This window comes from Monodelphis domestica, chromosome 1, assembly GCF_027887165.1.
Source record: "Monodelphis domestica isolate mMonDom1 chromosome 1, mMonDom1.pri, whole genome shotgun sequence".
In the NCBI taxonomy this organism is placed as follows: Eukaryota; Metazoa; Chordata; class Mammalia; order Didelphimorphia; family Didelphidae; genus Monodelphis; species Monodelphis domestica.
Window position 1 is genome coordinate 51,309,705 of NC_077227.1, and position 16,380 is coordinate 51,326,084.

The window sequence follows — 16,380 nt, forward strand, 5'->3', positions numbered from 1 at the left end:
GAATGGCCCAGGATAGACATCAGTCCCCAGAGGTGCTGTTTCCGAGATGTCCTCTAGAGAATGCCTCCTTCTTTTTCCTGCTAATTGTGCCATCCTTTGCTAGAGCTCTCAAAAACCCCTTCACAAACCAAAGCTATTGAAAGTGATTCTCAATACTCCAGATCTTCTCCCCTCCCCAGTCCCCTTTTGAGGAAAACTGCTGAGGCTGTCCAGAAATGCTGCCATCGCAGCTGTGGCACCAGCATTTATATGATCTCAATATACTCTTTGCTGTGATGCCTATGGTTGGGGGAGAGGGATTTGACTTGTTCTGCTTGGTCCTGGAGGGAAAACCTCAGGCCTAGGAGAATGCTTACATGTCCTGAGAGTAGGGGATTGCAAAGAGGGAAATTGCAATTGCTTAAAGAAAAGCTTTTAATTTATAGGATCTTAGGTTCTGGAGCTGGAATGGGCTCAGAAGTTATCAGTTCTGACACTCACATATGTAGGATTTAAATTAATGTCCAATACTCCAAGTATTATATTTTACAAAGTTTACTAATAATCACTTGAAGTAAAGGGATAAAACGGAAATAGAAGTAAAAAATAAACCTAATTATCTAATAAAACAAAGACCACATGAGCAATAGTCCCTTGGCTCTCACCTCATGATACCTCTACCAAACCTGATCACAGGAAGAGAGAGTGAGAGATGGGGCCACACCAAATTTATCAGTGTGTAACATGAGAAAGAAAGTGGGATGCTGGGAATTGTAGTTCTGGAGTTCAGATTCCAATTACACAATCCCCCTTGTGATTCTCATGGAAAACTAGCATGTAGAAATCTCCCAGATTTACATGCCTAGTTTTCCCATGGAATCAGTGCACATAACCAACTTATGTCTCTAAAGATCTTCAACCAGAGGTACATACAATATTGCACTTTCTAAGGGGAAATTACAATAATTTGGGGATAAAAGGGAAATAAAAAGAGAAAGAGAACAAACTAATGATAGCTAGGTACATTGACAAAAAGCCAATTGGGGGCAGTCCCCTTTGGCATAAGAGTGTACATTCAAAATAATGCGTTCAAACCCCCCTAGTTCAATTTCACTACATCCCAAAGTTCATTCTGGATCCTTTGGTGCAGTGTGAGATTTCTGCAGGCATCTCCATGGTGCCTTCTCCAAACAGTTCACTTTGTTGATTAGGGGAGGTAGCAAGTTTCTTATCCTAAAATTACTCTCAAATAAGAACAATTTTATAAATGTAGAATTATATTCCAATTATATACATACTGCCTCAAAAGATGGTGCATTTTCCATAAGAAGACTGAATGGAGACCATTTATTGAGTATGTTGTAGAGAAAATTCTCTTTCAAGTTCCAGCTAAATGGCTTTCAGAACTTTTTCCAATTCAGTCATTAAGGAATTATGATTCTGGTCCTTTTCCATCAGTAACTTGTAGGCTGGTTAGGCAACTAAGACAGTCTCATGACATGATAACTGACAGCAGGGCTAAGACTAGTGAGCCTCTAGGCAGCCTCCTTTGAGTCTGAATTGTTCTCCTCCAGCCTCTCTGAAGTTTCCTCTTCCTTTGAGGCTCCACCCAGGGGCTCAGGGGGCCTTCTTTAACTTCTCAACTGTTAGTGTACCTTCTCCCTAAGTTACCTTCTTATTTATTTGCTTACACGTTTAGTTCTCCCTTTTGGGGACATCCATTCTCCAATCTAAAAATGTGAGCAAAAGAGCTAAGAGAGGATGCTAGTCTGTCTAGAATGGTTTTGTTGGAGTGGAAATAATTAAGTATTCTGGGGTAAGAGTGAGGAGTGTTTTAATTGTAAAAGAAAATGGCATTTGGGCAATGAAGTAAACTGATAATATTTCAAGTAAATACTTTGATAAAAGACCAAATTCTTTCTTCCTTTCTCATGACCTTTCTTTTTCTTGTATTTTATTTCTAGAAGTCCTTCGAGCCCTATCAGGAAATCATGGAAGAATATTTGGTCAAAACCAAGAACTATGTAAATGGACATTGCACCAAATACGAGCCCTGGCAGCTGATTGCATGGAGCGTCCTCTGGACCTTGCTGATCGTGTGGCTTTATGGCTTTCTCTTCCAGGCTGAGAGTAAGTGTGTCTCTCTGGGGGCAGATCCAGGAGGTGGAAAGACTGTCCTGCCAGGCAGGAATCTAGCACACACGTGGAGGCTGTCAGGGAGTTTGGTGGCCTGCCTCTTTGGGTGCTGATTTCTTTAACTCTTCAGAAATCAAAGGAAGGTTCAAGAATTTTGGAGATTCGAGTTTGAGGAATAACTTAGGCTGTTAAGAAAGTCCCCCAAATTGCATTTCCTATACAGCCTTAATTAGTCTTCCTTGGAATATGGCTGTTCCTTTAGGTGACAAAGTGCATAGAGTGCTAGCCCCTGCAGTCAGAAGTTCAAATCTGGCCTCAGATACTTAGTTGCTGGATGACCCTGAACAAGCCTTCTAGCCTCTATTTATCTCAGTTTCTTCAGCAGTAGAATGGGAATAATAATAGCACCCATAACCCAAGTTGTTGTGAGGATCAAATGAGATAGTATTTGTAAAGGGATTTGTAAACCTTAAAGAGGGGCAGCTAGGTTGCACAGTGGATAGAGTGCCAGCCTAGAGTCAGGAAGACCTGAGTTCAAATCTGCCTTCAGCCAGTGACTAGCTTTGTGATCCTAGGCATTTGGGCACTTAATTCTGTTGACCTCAGTTTCCTTATCTGTAAAATGAGCTGGAGAAGGCGAAACCAGTCTAGTATCTTTGCCAAGAAAACCCCAAATAGGGTCATGGAGAGTCAGACATGATAGAAAAGACTGAACAACAGCACCAAACCTCAAAGAATGATTTAAATGCTAGTGATTGTCATAATTTCCCTTTTCTGTAGAGGGCTAGTGGTAGGATTTGTGATTTCATTGGTTGACCAATGTCGGTTGGCTTCTCCTCTGCACTCCCACTTCAGGTCTTCTTGGCCTTGAGGCCGGCTTTCTGTCCACCATAGGCCACTCACTGCCTTTTCTTCTGTGAGAATGAGGTGAACTTCGAGCCCTGAGAGTGGTTTAGGTGCCTGATAGTGATTTAGGGAAGCGCAGAAGAGAAGGCGGCGGCAGGCTCCTGTCGTCCCAGGAGTGCCCTGGGAGGACCGGAAGCTCCTCTTCTAGGGCCAGTGTCAGCCTCCCCACCGCTGGCTGGAGAGAGAAGCACATGGACAGGGGAAGGGCTGGCTGGAAGGCCGGCAGAGTGTGTCCTCGGCCTGGGAGGCGTCATCCTAACTCTGCCATGGGTCGCCCCGTCTCCGAGCTGAGGCAGGCGCTGAGCAGCCTGGATTTCTGAGGCTCCCTTTTGCCTAAAATGCTATGCCGCCCTTCCAGTCACAGCCCGTCCCCTGTCCGTGTGCTTCTCTCTTGTATCATGTAGTTCTGGAGGTTGTGTCCTGGGCTCCCTTCTGTCCTGCTCGGTCCTCCTCCCCTCGTCCTGCTTCTTTCCCAGCGGCTGTTCCTTGCCTCAGCGTCGCCCCGCCTTCGCCTTCCACCCATGGTCAGACATCACAGCGGCTCTGGCAGTAGACTCAGAACCTGTTGCCCCCTCTCCACCCTCCCGCCTTCCCCAGTCTTTAGCTCCTTGTTCCTCCGGCTCTGGGGGTGACTTCTTGTGGCCACCCCATGTGAGCTGTCCGGGCCATGCGAGCCCCATTGGACCAGCTTCCTTCCAAGCCCATCCCCCTTCTGAACATAGCCCACCATTCTGTGGGCAGCATTCTGTGCCTCCTGTATAAGCTCCGCCCCCTCTCTCTTCCCATGGTGCCTTCCGGCCCGTACAGCTCCTCCTCCTGGGCCACTTCCTAACTTCCTTCCTCTCCGGTCACATTTGTTGTCCTATTAATCTTCTTCGTTTCCTGACCCGGTGACCTGGCCGTTGAGGAAAGGTGAGGGCTGCCCGGTCACTTCTGGGGTCAAAAAGACAGTCTGGCCCTTGGTTGGGCCTTCAGAGCCCTTCACAAGCCGGTCCCTCCTGTCTTTGGGGTCTTCCTGCACATTATCCCCCACGGAGGCTGTGGCCAGCGGGCGGCCTCTTCGCTGCTCCTCTTGGCTCTGCTGGTCCAGGGGCCTAAAAGCTTCTCCTTCCTTCCTCATCTCACCTCTTGGCTTCCGGGAGAGCACCTTCCCTGCAGTGCTTCTCTCCAGGCTATCCCTTCCCCGGACATAACCGTCTTCAAGCTGACTTTCTTGTAGTCCCAGCACTCCGCTCTGAGTGGCACGTGGTTGGTGCTTCCTAAATGCTGGTTGAGGATTGGAGGAACAGGCAGGACTCCATCTCCCACCTCCATACCTGCCCACAGCCGGCCCCTCTGCCTGGGAAGGCTCCTTATCTCAGCCTCCCAGTCCCTCCCTTGCTTTACTGCCTCTGATTAAGGACTCTGTAGATTACTGGCGTTTCTTCCACTTACTCTGTGCTTGACCTCCCTGAGAATGGCAGCTTCTTGAGAGGCCTGGTTCCATGCTTGTTTTTAGCCCTGGCATCCATCCTGAGACAGAAGCGCAGGGAAGGCGAGGCTGTAGGGCTCAATGACTTGCCCGGGTCACCCCGCTAGAAAGCATTTCATTTTTCTCATTTGTGTATTCAGTGGCTAATGCAGAGACTGGCCTATGTTGTAGGCACTTGTAGTCAGTGCTTGTGGACTGACCAGTTCTCTTCATTTGAATATACTTTCACTTCTGCAGAGACTGGGGCCAGGCCTGAGGGGCCTCTTGTTGTACCCTGCTTCTCCTTTCATGGAAGTGTAAATAGTCACTGAATTCCTTTGGGTAAGAGGCCAGTTAGCCTAACACCAGTCCCTCTTTCCCTTTCCTTGGCTGGGCCATCATCTCCATTTCCTTCCCTTTACCGTGTGCTGTGACTGCTGGTCATCCCTTTGTCTTAGGCCCTGCTTAAGGGCTTCTTGTTCCCTCCTCTCCCCTCCCCTCTCTGTGGTGGCTCACAGACCCAGTGCAACTCCTGAGCTCTGTTCTGTGTGGCTAACTTCCTTCTGGGCCCCTTCACATCTCTGGAGCACCCCAAACACTGCTTGTCTAACATGGAACTCGGTAGCTTTCCCCTGGAGCCCTTCCTTCCCTCCCCAGTCCTCTCTCTGCGCAGCCTCTCTGGAGCCCATCTGGCTTCTTTCCTCCCACACAGATGTCCCCTTGGTGCAGGCCTTTTGGGCCTCTTGCTTGGATTTATTGCCTTCTTCCATTCTCTCTCCTCACCGGGCCCTCTTCTTTCTGGAAGCACAGGTCTGACCCCATGCATGAGGACTTTCCCTAGGATATCAGGTTTTTTTTTTAAAGCACTTACCTTAAATCTCAAAATCAATCCAAGCATAAGATTCCAAGGCAGAAGAGCCATGACGGCCAGGCAATTGAGATGTGACTTGCCCAGGGTCACCTACTAGAAGGTGTCTAAAGTCGATTGGAACCCTGGACCTCCTGCCTCCAGATCTGGCTCTCTTTCCACTGAGCCATGTAGCTACACTTTCCTAGGATCTTTAGGCTAATATGCAGACTCCTCAGCTCGGCGTTTAAAGCCCTTTATAGGCCTCCTCCAGCCTTACTTCTTTGACTTACTGCCCATGACTCAGGCAATCCCCATTTCAGCCACACCTGTCTCTCTTGTGTTCCCTAAACTCTGTGTTCTGGCATCTCCAGGCTATCATCAATGCCATGTTGAATGGATGAGAAAGAGGCCTCATTTTTCTTTTGTTTAAAGCTGTCAACAATAGTCAGCTTCTCGATGGGGGGGGACAAAGAAGGAAGAGAAGACGTTGGCTCATCCTAATGTTGGCTCTGGCATGTGCCTGAGAGCCCTTGGACAGATCCTTCCAAAGATTGTGCTTTTAAGTCCATGAAATCCAAGGCAGTCGAAAGGGACACCAGACCGAGGGAAATGCCATCATCCCAAAGTAACACAGCAGGTTTATGGACCATGGGTGGAAACCTGCTCTATTTTGGGGCTGCGTCAACCTGCCTTTGGGGCAGTCGGGGCTGGTTTCAGTTTCTCTGGCCATGTTTCTTCTGATAAATGAGAAGATCTCAGGTTTAGCATGTCCAGGAGAGAAATCTGCCAAGCCTCTTTTCTATGCCTGTGGCATAAATATACTCCAGAAGGTCAATGACTGTCTGCAAAGTAGCTTCAATTTTTCCCCTTCCCTTCCTTTCAGTGTTTGCCAGCTACTAAGGTCTTCTGTGTCAGCTCCATCTTTGTTTGGGTCCCCCTCGGCTCAGACTTCCCTTCTGGAAATGCTCCCCAAAGGCCCCTCCATGGTGGGTGACCTCTCATTTCAGGCTTTTGTCTGACTGCTGCCTCATGGTCTGAATGACCAGCTGCCCTGTGGCCCCCATTCGAGTGGGTGAGAGCCTTCTTCAGAGTCACCAGCCACACTGGGAGGGCTTTGACATCTGGCAGAGCTTCTCCTAGCTGTGCACCCTTGGACAGAGCAAAATGTCTCATCTCCTTCCAAAGGAGCCAAAGCTCCTCGCTTCCCTGGAGCTGCCTTTCCATGCTAAATATCTCCAGTTTCCTCCTGAGTTGTCAGATGGCCCAAACATATCTTGTTGGTCATTCAGCAGCGGATCTGCCCTCTGGAGTGCAGCAGACTCTCTGACTCCTCTGCTGCCCTGGAGAGCATGGCGATTTGTTTTGTTCCTATAGAGCTCTTTGTTTATGAAAGCCTCCAGAGTTCTTTCATATGGACTTAAAAAATCCAACCCCCAAACCCTTACTTGTCTTAGAATTGATACGGGGTATCGGTTTCAAGGCAGAAGAGCAGTAAAAGCTAGGCTATGGGGGTTAAGTGACTTGTCTAGGGTCACAAGCTAGGAAGTATCTGAGTTCAGATTTGAACTCAGAACTTTCTGTCTCTAGGCCTGGCTCTCAATCCACTGAACCAACCGGCTGCCCCTTCACATAAAATCTTTATCCTTCCCTCTAGTCCTGTACTTTTACATGGAATTATTATAAAAACTCCAATCAAACCTTTATTAAGTTGTATATGATTCGATAAGGTTCATTCTAGTTTTAGCTGCTATCAATCCTTCATGTGCTAGTCGTTCCAAATTTGCTGAGCTTCTGGAATGGGGGATGTGAGAGGGACTTTCAAGGCACCAGGAGGCTATGGATGTGACCTACGACGAACTCTTTAATATTCTAGGATCTTCAACATCTTGCACCCTATATTCCTGTATTCAGATGGATGCATGATGTAGAGAGAAAAGGTGACATCCTGAGCAGATTGGAGGAAGGAATGGACCTTTCAAATCTTTGGATAAGGAAACAGTTTGTTCATAGGAGGTAAAAGGGATAATTTTTGATTACATAAAATTGAAACTTTTTGTATAAGCAGATCTAACCATTGAAGTTTAGTAGAGAAATAGATAATGGGGAGAACAATCTTTGCGGGATATTCTCTGATAAAATGATATAAAAGGAGCTAATTACAGTTTATAAGACTGAAGAGCCATTCCCCCAATACCTCAGTGGTCAAAGGAGATGAGTAGAAGTTCTCAAGGAAAGAAATCCCACCTGTCAACAATGATATTAAAAAGTGCTCCCAATCACTATTAATTAAAGGAAAAGTTAAAAGCAACCCTGAGGTTCTACCTCTCACCTATAAGTTTGACAAAGATGACAAAAGAAGAAAATTATGTTGGAGAGGCTGCAGTAAAATAGCACATTTTGTGTTTCATTGGAGAAACTGTGAATGTGCCTTGCCATCTGGAAAGCTATTTGGAGGTGGGCCCCCCAAAGGGATTAAAACATATCCTGGGGGGCAGCTCAGCGGATGAAGAGCCAGACATAGAGATAGGAGGTCCCGGGTCCAAATGTGACCACAGACATTTCCTAGCTGTGTGTCCCTGGGTAAGTCACTTGACCCCCCAATGCTTAGCTCTTACTGCTCTTCTGCCTTAGAACCAATACTCAGTACTGATTCTAAGATAATATTTTGTTTGTTTTTTCAAAGTACCAGCTTCGTCTTATTTATTAGTTCAATAGTTCTATCACTTTCAATTTTATTAATTTCTCTCTTAATTTTTAGGATTTCTAATTTGTTTTTCTTCTGTGGTTTTTAATTTGTTCGCTTTCAAGTTTTTTTGATTTGCATGTCCAATTCATTGATCTCTGCCCTCCCTAATTTGTTAATATATTCACTCAGGGATATGAATTTTCCTCTGAGTACTGCTTTGGCTGCATCCCATAGGGTTTGAAAGGATGTCTCACCATTGTCATTTTCTTCAATGAAATTATTAATTGTTTCTATGATTTGTTTTCTAACCGATTTTGGAGCATCATATTATTTAATTTCCAATTGATTTTTGATTTTGCTCTCCGTGTACCCTTACTGATCATTATTTTTATTGCCTTATGATCTGAAAAGGTTGCATTAATTATTTCTGCTTTTCTGCATTTGTATGCCATGTTTTTATGATCTAGTGTATGGTCAATCTTTGTGAATGTGCCATGTGCTGCTGAAAAGAAGGTGTATTCCTTTTTGTCCCTATTTATTTTTCTCCATATATCTATCAACTCTAATTTTTCTAAGATTTCATTCACCTCTTTTACCTCTTATTTATTTATTTTTTGATTTGATTTATCCAAATTTGATAGTGGTTGGTTCAGATTTCCCACAAGTATAGTTTTATTATCTATTTCCTCCTTCAATTCTCCTAGTTTCTCCATTAGAAATTTGGGTGCTATACCATTTGGTGCATACATGTTGATTAGTGATATTTCCTCTGTTGTCTATGTTCCTTTTTATCAGGATGTATTTACCTTCCCTATCTCTTTTAATCAGGTCTATTTTTGCTTTGGCTTTGTCATATATCATAATTGCTATCCCTGCCTTCTTTCTGTCATTTGAGACCCAATAGGTCTTACTCCAACCTTTAATTCTGATCTTGTGAGTATCTACCTGCCTCATGTGTGTTTCCTGAAGACAACATATGATAGGGTTTTGGATTCTAATCCATTCTGCTATTTGTCTACATTTTATGGGTGAGTTCATCCCATTCACATTCAATGTTAGGATTGTCATTTGTGAATTCCCCAGCATTTTGATATCCTCCCCTTATTCTGACCTTTCTTCTTTTGTTATAAACTTTTAAACCAGTGGTTTACTTTAAATCAGTCCCCCTAGTTTCCTCCCTTGTTATGCTATCCTTTCTGGCCCCTCCCTTTTTGTTCCCTTCCCCTCCCCCCTTTCCTTCCTTCCCTTTTTGTGTTCCCTCCTTCCCAGCCCCCCTTAGTTTTACCTTCTCCCTTACCCTGTTGGATAAGAGAATTCAAGATTCCAGTGGATCTAGATGCTCTTCCCTCTCAGAGTTGATTTCACTGAGAATAAGGTTTAAGTAATACCAATTAGCACTCTTTTCCTCTCTTTCTTATAAGAAAATTCCTCCCCTCCCCTTCCCTTGTGTATCTTTGTGTGACAAAGATTGTTCTGTTTAATTTATTTCTATTTCTTCAAGTATATCTTAGTACCATCATTGAATCCCCCCTCCCTTTTTCTTTCTTTTTGTTTTTTTCCCCCCCTCTAAATCATGTTAATTCCCCAATCTTTCCCTATGAGTAATTCTCCGGATTACTCTATTAATGCATATAATTTTTGAAGGTTACACATAACATTTCCCCCATATGTTAGTATATATAATTTGATCTAATTGTGGCCCTTATAGAAGAGACTTTGAATAAAAGAAAAAAAACACTTTTCTCTTTTTCCCTTTCTTTCATATTTACCTTTTCATGTTTCTCTTGCTCTTTGTGTTTGGATGTCAAACTTTCCACTGAGTTCTGGTCTTTTCTTTACAAATATTTGGAAATCTTCTATTTTGTTGAATGCCCATACTTTCCCCTGGAAGTATATAGTCAGTTTTGATGGGTAGCTGATTCTTGGTTGAAGACCCAGTTTTCTTGCCTTTCTGAATATCGTGTTCCAGGCTTTGTGGTCTTATAGCGTGGCCTCTGCTAGGTCTTGTGTGATCCTTGTTGGAGCTCCTCTGTATCTGAAGTTTCTCTTCTTAGCTTCTTGTAAGATTTTCTCCTTAGCTTGGAAGCTCTTGAATTTGGTGATTACATTCCTGGGGGTTGTCTTTTGGGGGTTTAGTATAGAGGGTGTTCTATGAACTCTTTTGATTTCTATTTTGCCCCCTTGTTTGAGAATATCAGGGCAATTCTCTTTGATGATTTCTTGTAGTATGGCATCAATATTTTTGTTAATCTCTAGTTTTTCAGGTAGACCAGCGATTCTCAAATTGTCTCTCCCTCCTCTGTTTTCCTGGTCTGTCACCTTGTCAGTGAGATATTTTATGTTTTCTTCTAATTCATTAATTTTTTTACTTTGCTTTATTAATTCTTGCTGTTTTTCAAGATCAATATCTTCCAGTTGCTTAATTCTGGTCTTTAAGGATTGGTTTTGCTTTTCGGTTTGGTCTGCCTTTCTGTTTGAGGCTTCCAGATGTTTCTCCAATTAGGAGTTCTTGTCTGTCAGGCTGTTGACCACTTTCTGAAAATTTTCCCATTTTTCTTGCCAGAGGGTTTCCATCTTTTGGATAAGCTCCATTTTGAGTTCTTCCAGATCTTGTGGATAATTTCCATTTTTGGGGGCATGTTTTGATTTTGTTTGAATTTCATCCTCTTTTTTCCTCTGTAGCCTGGGTTTTCCTGCCATAGAAGTTTTCAATGGTCACTTTTTTCCCTTTCTTCTTGGAGGATTGATCTTGGGCAGTATGAGCCAACCCTTTGGTTGTTTTCCCTTTCCTTTTTAGTCAGAGGTCTGAGTGAGATGGGCGGGTTTTGATACTTTTGCCTCAGGCTGGTTCTTCCCAGCCTCCACAGTTTGTTAGCATACCTGCCCGCCAGCGTGATCTGTGGTCTCTTCTCTCTCCTGTACGCAGGTGTTTCCTGTGAAACCACCCTGAGGGGTAGTTCCCTGGTAGACCTTATCAGTTCCCAAGGACCCTGGTGTGCCCCCCCCCACTGCATCGAGGAGCGGAGCTTTGGCCTCAGGCAGTTTCTATCGTCTCCACAGTGTTCCTAGTTTGCAAGAGCCCCTGCAGTCTGAGCACTCTCCAGTGTGCAGAGATCTCTTGTGAAACTGCTCTGAGGGATATTTCCCTGGCAGTCTTCTTTAGATCCTAAGGTCCCTTGTGTGCCCCCCCGCCCCAGACAGAGACATTCCTCACTCACTCGCTGTCTTCGGTGAGTGCACTGGTCCCTACTCTGGTTCCGTAGGTGAGGTGGGGGAGGGTAGATCAGCTCACGTTTGTGTGTGAGCTTTCTCTCCCTCTTATAGTGTGGAAATGCTCAAACCCCATGTACCTTCATTGCTGTGGCCTACTGGAGAGTCCCTCCATTCTTCCAAAGATGATTTTTATGCTCTTTTGAGGTAGTCTATTTCGTTCAGTGCTGGGTGAGAGGAGGCAGTTTGCGTCTAGATTGCAGCCATGTTTACCCCTGATTGTAAGATAATAGATGAGGGTTTTAAAAAACAAACCAACCCATATATCCTCTTTGAGCCAACTAGAGTCACGAAACTTAGGGGATGGCTTCCTACTGGGTAAAGGCTAAACAAAAGGGGGCAAATGAATGCAGTGGGATATTATTGTGCCATAAGAAGTGATGAAATGGTAGTTTTCAAGGAAACTGGGAAGACCCCAGGGAGCAGAACCAGGAAGTCTGTGTATAATAACCACAATAACATTCTCAAGAAAAACAGTTTAGATTTTGGACTTGTGGGTTAACATGGTTGCAGTGTAGAAGTAGAATTCTTCCTCTCCTCACCACCTACCGATATAGACTACCTCAAAAAGCCCTAAAAAATCAAATTCAGATGAATGAAGGGACTCCACAGTAGGGTGCAGCATTGAAGGTATGTGGGATTTGGGCATTTCCACTCTATAAGGGGGTGAAATAACTCCCACCAAAACACGAAATAACTCCCACCAAAACAATCCTCCCCCATCCCATCTATGGAGCCAGAGTCAAAGATAGCACACTAGAATCAGTGAGCAAGCAAGGGGCAATCTCTAGGGCCTTGGCAGCTGACTAACCACCTGGGACCTACCTAGACTTGAGACCCCAGCGGGTTGAAGAGCATGGACCTTGGACTCGAAGATAGGGCAGAGAGGGTTGGCATACAATAGATGCCATGGAGACTCGAGAGGTGGCCTCAGGCAAAAATCATGCTCCTTAGCTCCATACACAGAGAGTCTGCCCTCCTCACTCAGACTTATAATTGGAAAGGGAAGGAAAAACCAGCATAGTGATACAAGCAGTGCTCAGAAAATACAACTTCTAACCACCAAGAAGAATAATAAGAAGGCATTGACCCTCAATAATTTTTATGGAGGAAAAAAATCCAGACTACAGAGGAAACAGCAGAGGACAACAAACAAGTAAATGCATCCAAACCTTCAAAAAAAATGGAAATTGGCCACAAGTTCTTAAAGAATCAAGAAAAACAGGTTTGAAAGACTTTAGAACTCTGATTAATGCAATAATCAACCACTAATCCAGATGACTAAATTAAGATTAGTTATGCCACAGAGGTGATGGAGTTAATATGCAGAATTAATTATGAATTTTGGCACATGGCCCTAATGTGGAAATTATTTTGCTGCTTTGGACTATGCATAGTATGAGGATGATTTTCTTTCTTATTTGTTTACTGTGCAGGGTTAGTAGGAGGGAAGGATGACTAAATTAATATAAAATCAGAAAAGGAAAAGAAATGAAAGGCATTTCAGGGCCTCTGGGGAGATGGGAAATTGTATTATAATCCTATCACAGTGTCTTCCCACTAGTGGATGGGCCCCGGCCTTGGAATTGGGAAGCCCAGACAATTTACTAGCCTTGTGACCCTCAAACATTACTTCACTGCCCCGTGACTCAGTTTTCTTATCTTTAAAATGAGAGACTTGAGCTTGATGACACCTCTAGAGTCCCTTTTAAGAATAATTCTTTCACCCCCTGATTCTTCTCTGGACCTCACTCACTTCCTCTGTGAAATGAGACAGTTAAACCAAATTAGGGCATCCTAATTTTGAGTAGGGAGGGTAAGTGGTATCCCATGAATATTTGTGTTTTAATTACTATTCATTTTTAGTGATAATTACTAATTGACCCAGGCCTATTCTTATGATGTTTACACAATGGAAGCAGGATCAGTACTACTGGACTCCCCCCTTCATGTGTGCTAGCTAAGGAAAAAACATATTTTGGTTAAAAAATTTCTCTTGGAGTTACACTTGGGAACAGACAGGTATTATTCAGGACTAGAATATTGAAGGGACTTTCCAGCTGACATTCTTTGCTTTTCACAATGTAATCTAACCTGCTCTTTTTCATTCTTACCCTTCCTTTCTTTTCTCATTTTCATCTGTAAACATTATTTGCTCCCATTTCCACCCTCTTTTTATTTCTGTTCTTTTGGGGATACCTAATCCTATATCCCTAGTTTGAAAGTCTCTTCGACTTGTAATGCATTCTGGATAGGCAGTTTGCTTGTCTAGTAAAATTGGAAACTTTGAGTAGATACAGCTTTAATATTCTATGATGCCAATTAATTTCCCCTTTCTCAGATATTCTTGTTTTTAGTGTTTATTGCAACAATATAGCTATATCTAGTACCATAAATTTAAAAAAAAGGGGAAGGTAGCCAGTGAAAAAAGCAACTTTCTGCTCTTATACAGTATAGTAAACAATTTATAGAATTGAATGAATTATGACACCTGGTTAAACAGCAGGTTTTATGCTCCCTAAAGTAAGTAATCAATAAAATATTCCAGAGCACTGATATGTTCTGGAGGTGGTAGTGGGGGGATAGTGCTGGTGGGCAAGTGATCAAAGTCAGTTTGTAGTCATAGGGCATATTCAATAACTAATACCAACAGCAGGAAGTATGTAGTAAGTGCCAGGAACCACAAGTTTGATGAGAATTGAGAAGGAAGAGATCTTTGTGAGTTGAGGTGAACAGGGCAGCTAATAGTTGTTATTAGAATGATTGTCTCCTAAGGATGCAACAGAAAACATCACACTTGGATCATATCCTAAGCTAAACGTGGTTCTGTTCTTCTCCTGTGATCAGCTAACTAGGTTATCACTGTTTGGGAGGTGCCTTATCTTGGGCCAGCCAGAATTTCTTGTTATTCATTAGAGACCATCAAACGCAATGGAAAGAATGCTACTTGAAATCCCAGTGCTGGGACAAGGTGTAGCAGCAGCTTTGGGAGCTCTCAAGTCAGAGGCACTCAGGGGCCCTAGCAACTGGTCAGAAAGAGAGATGGGAGCCCTGAGGAGCAGTATCATTTTTGGTCACCAGCATTCAGGGATCCTAAGGACTCACTTGGGACCCAAGGGCATAGGGACCCCGAGTGGGTGAGGTTCAGAGTGCAGACCAGTAAACAGGGACTCTACTTTTCTCCATATCATACCACCTTGGAAAGTACCAAAAATTTCCAAATCTCCAGAACTAGCTCTGAAAATAGCAGTGTAAAAAACCCTGAAACTTGAGACAGTACTTTCCACCTCTTACCTCCATTTCCCTGCACCCACTCTGGGAATAGAGCCCAACTTTAATATAATTTAAAAATCAAGAAATAGCATGGAAAAATGGGCAAACAACAACAAAAAAACTGGACTACAACTCAGAAGAAAATGAAGTCAAAACATCCACAAGCAAAGTCTCCATGAAGATGTGAATTGGATACAAGTTCAACAAGAATTCCTGAAAGAGGTAACCAGTGATTTAAAAAATCAAATAAGAACAGTAGAGGAAAAATCAGGTAAAGTAATGAGAATAAATGAAGAAGACTAAAAAAACAACTTGGCAAACCAGTCACAAAAAATACTAAAGAAAATAATACTTAAAAAAAACAGAATTGACTGTATGGAAAAAGATGTACAAAACCTCAATGATGAAAATAACTTCTTGAAAAATAGAATTGGCAAGTATAAAAAGAAAAGTTATGAAAGCTTATTGAAGAAAATAATTCCTTAAAAATTAGAATTGTCACGTGAAGGCTAATGACCATGAAACATCAAGAAAAAAAATAAAACAGTGTCAAAAGAATGAAAAAATAGAAGAAAATGTGAAACATGGCACCAGAAAAATAGTTGAGTGGGAAAATAAATGAAAGAGATATAATTTAAGAATTATAGAGCTACCTGAAAGCCTTGATCAAAGAAAGAGTCTAGATACCATATTTCAAGAAATCATCAAGGAAAACTCCCCCCAAATCCCAGTACCAGAGAATAAATTAGAAAATGAAAGAATACATCTATCATAACCTGAAAGAAATCCCTAAATGAAAATGCCCAGGAATATTTTGCCAAATTTCAGAGTTCCCATGTCAGGGAGAGAATATAAGCAGCCAAAAAGAATTCATATATCATGGAGTAAACATAAAATTACAAAACACTTTTCACACAAATAAAGACAGATCTGAACAGTTAAGGAAGTATTTATTGCACATGGGTGGCCTGAGTCAGTGTAATAAAGATGATAATTCTATCCAAATTGATTTGCGTATTCAGTGCCATGCCAACCTAACTACTATAGAGTTATTTTGTAGCACTAAAAAAATAACAAAATTCATTTGGAAAAACAGGAGGTCAGGAATATCAAGGGAATTAATGAATGAAAAAAATATGAATGAGGGCAGCCTGACAATACTAGATTTCAACTATATTGTTGTTCAGTAATTTCATTTGTGATCCTATTTTGGGTTTTCTTGACAAAGATACTCAAGTTGTTTGCCATTTCCCTCTCTAGCAGTTCATTTTACAGGAAACCAAGGCAAACAGGGTTAAGTGACTTGCCCAAGGTCACATAGCTACTAAGTGTCAGAGGCCAGATTTGAATTGAGGAAGATAAATCTGTTATCCTGACTCCAGGCCTAGCACTCTATCCACAAAACCACCTGCTGGTAATCCTAAAAATAATCTGGTACTGACTAAGAAAAAGACAGGTGAACCAGTGGAATAGAATACACAAGACACAATAGTAAATGACTATAGTAATATAATGTTTGATAAATCCAAAGATTCAGACTTTGGAGGTAAGAACTCACTATTTTATAAGAATTGCCGAAAATACTGGAAAGCACTTTGGCAGAAAGTAGGCATAGACTAACATCTCACACTGTATACCAAGAGGTCAAAATGGATAAATGATCTAGACATAAAGAGTGATATCACAGATAAATTAGAGGAGTGTGGAAAAATGAATCTGTCAGATCTATGGATAAGAAAAGAGTTCATGACCAAACAAGAGATGGTGAGGATGAATAATTTAGATTACATGAATTTTTTTTTCAAAAAGCTTTTGCACAAAGAAAACCAA

General features: G+C 42.6%; 1 protein-coding gene across 4 annotated transcripts in view; it reads left to right on the forward strand.

The window, feature by feature from the left end:
• The window catches only part of SGPL1 (sphingosine-1-phosphate lyase 1), a 96,671-nt gene that overhangs the window by 30,256 nt on the left and 50,035 nt on the right, over nt 1-16,380 (forward strand). For all 4 annotated transcript variants that reach the window (XM_007478193.3, XM_056799252.1, XM_007478194.3 and 1 more), the window contains one exon: nt 1,944-2,109. In XM_007478193.3, the coding sequence (XP_007478255.1) occupies nt 1,944-2,109 (166 nt within the window). The remainder of the gene's footprint in view (nt 1-1,943; nt 2,110-16,380) is intronic.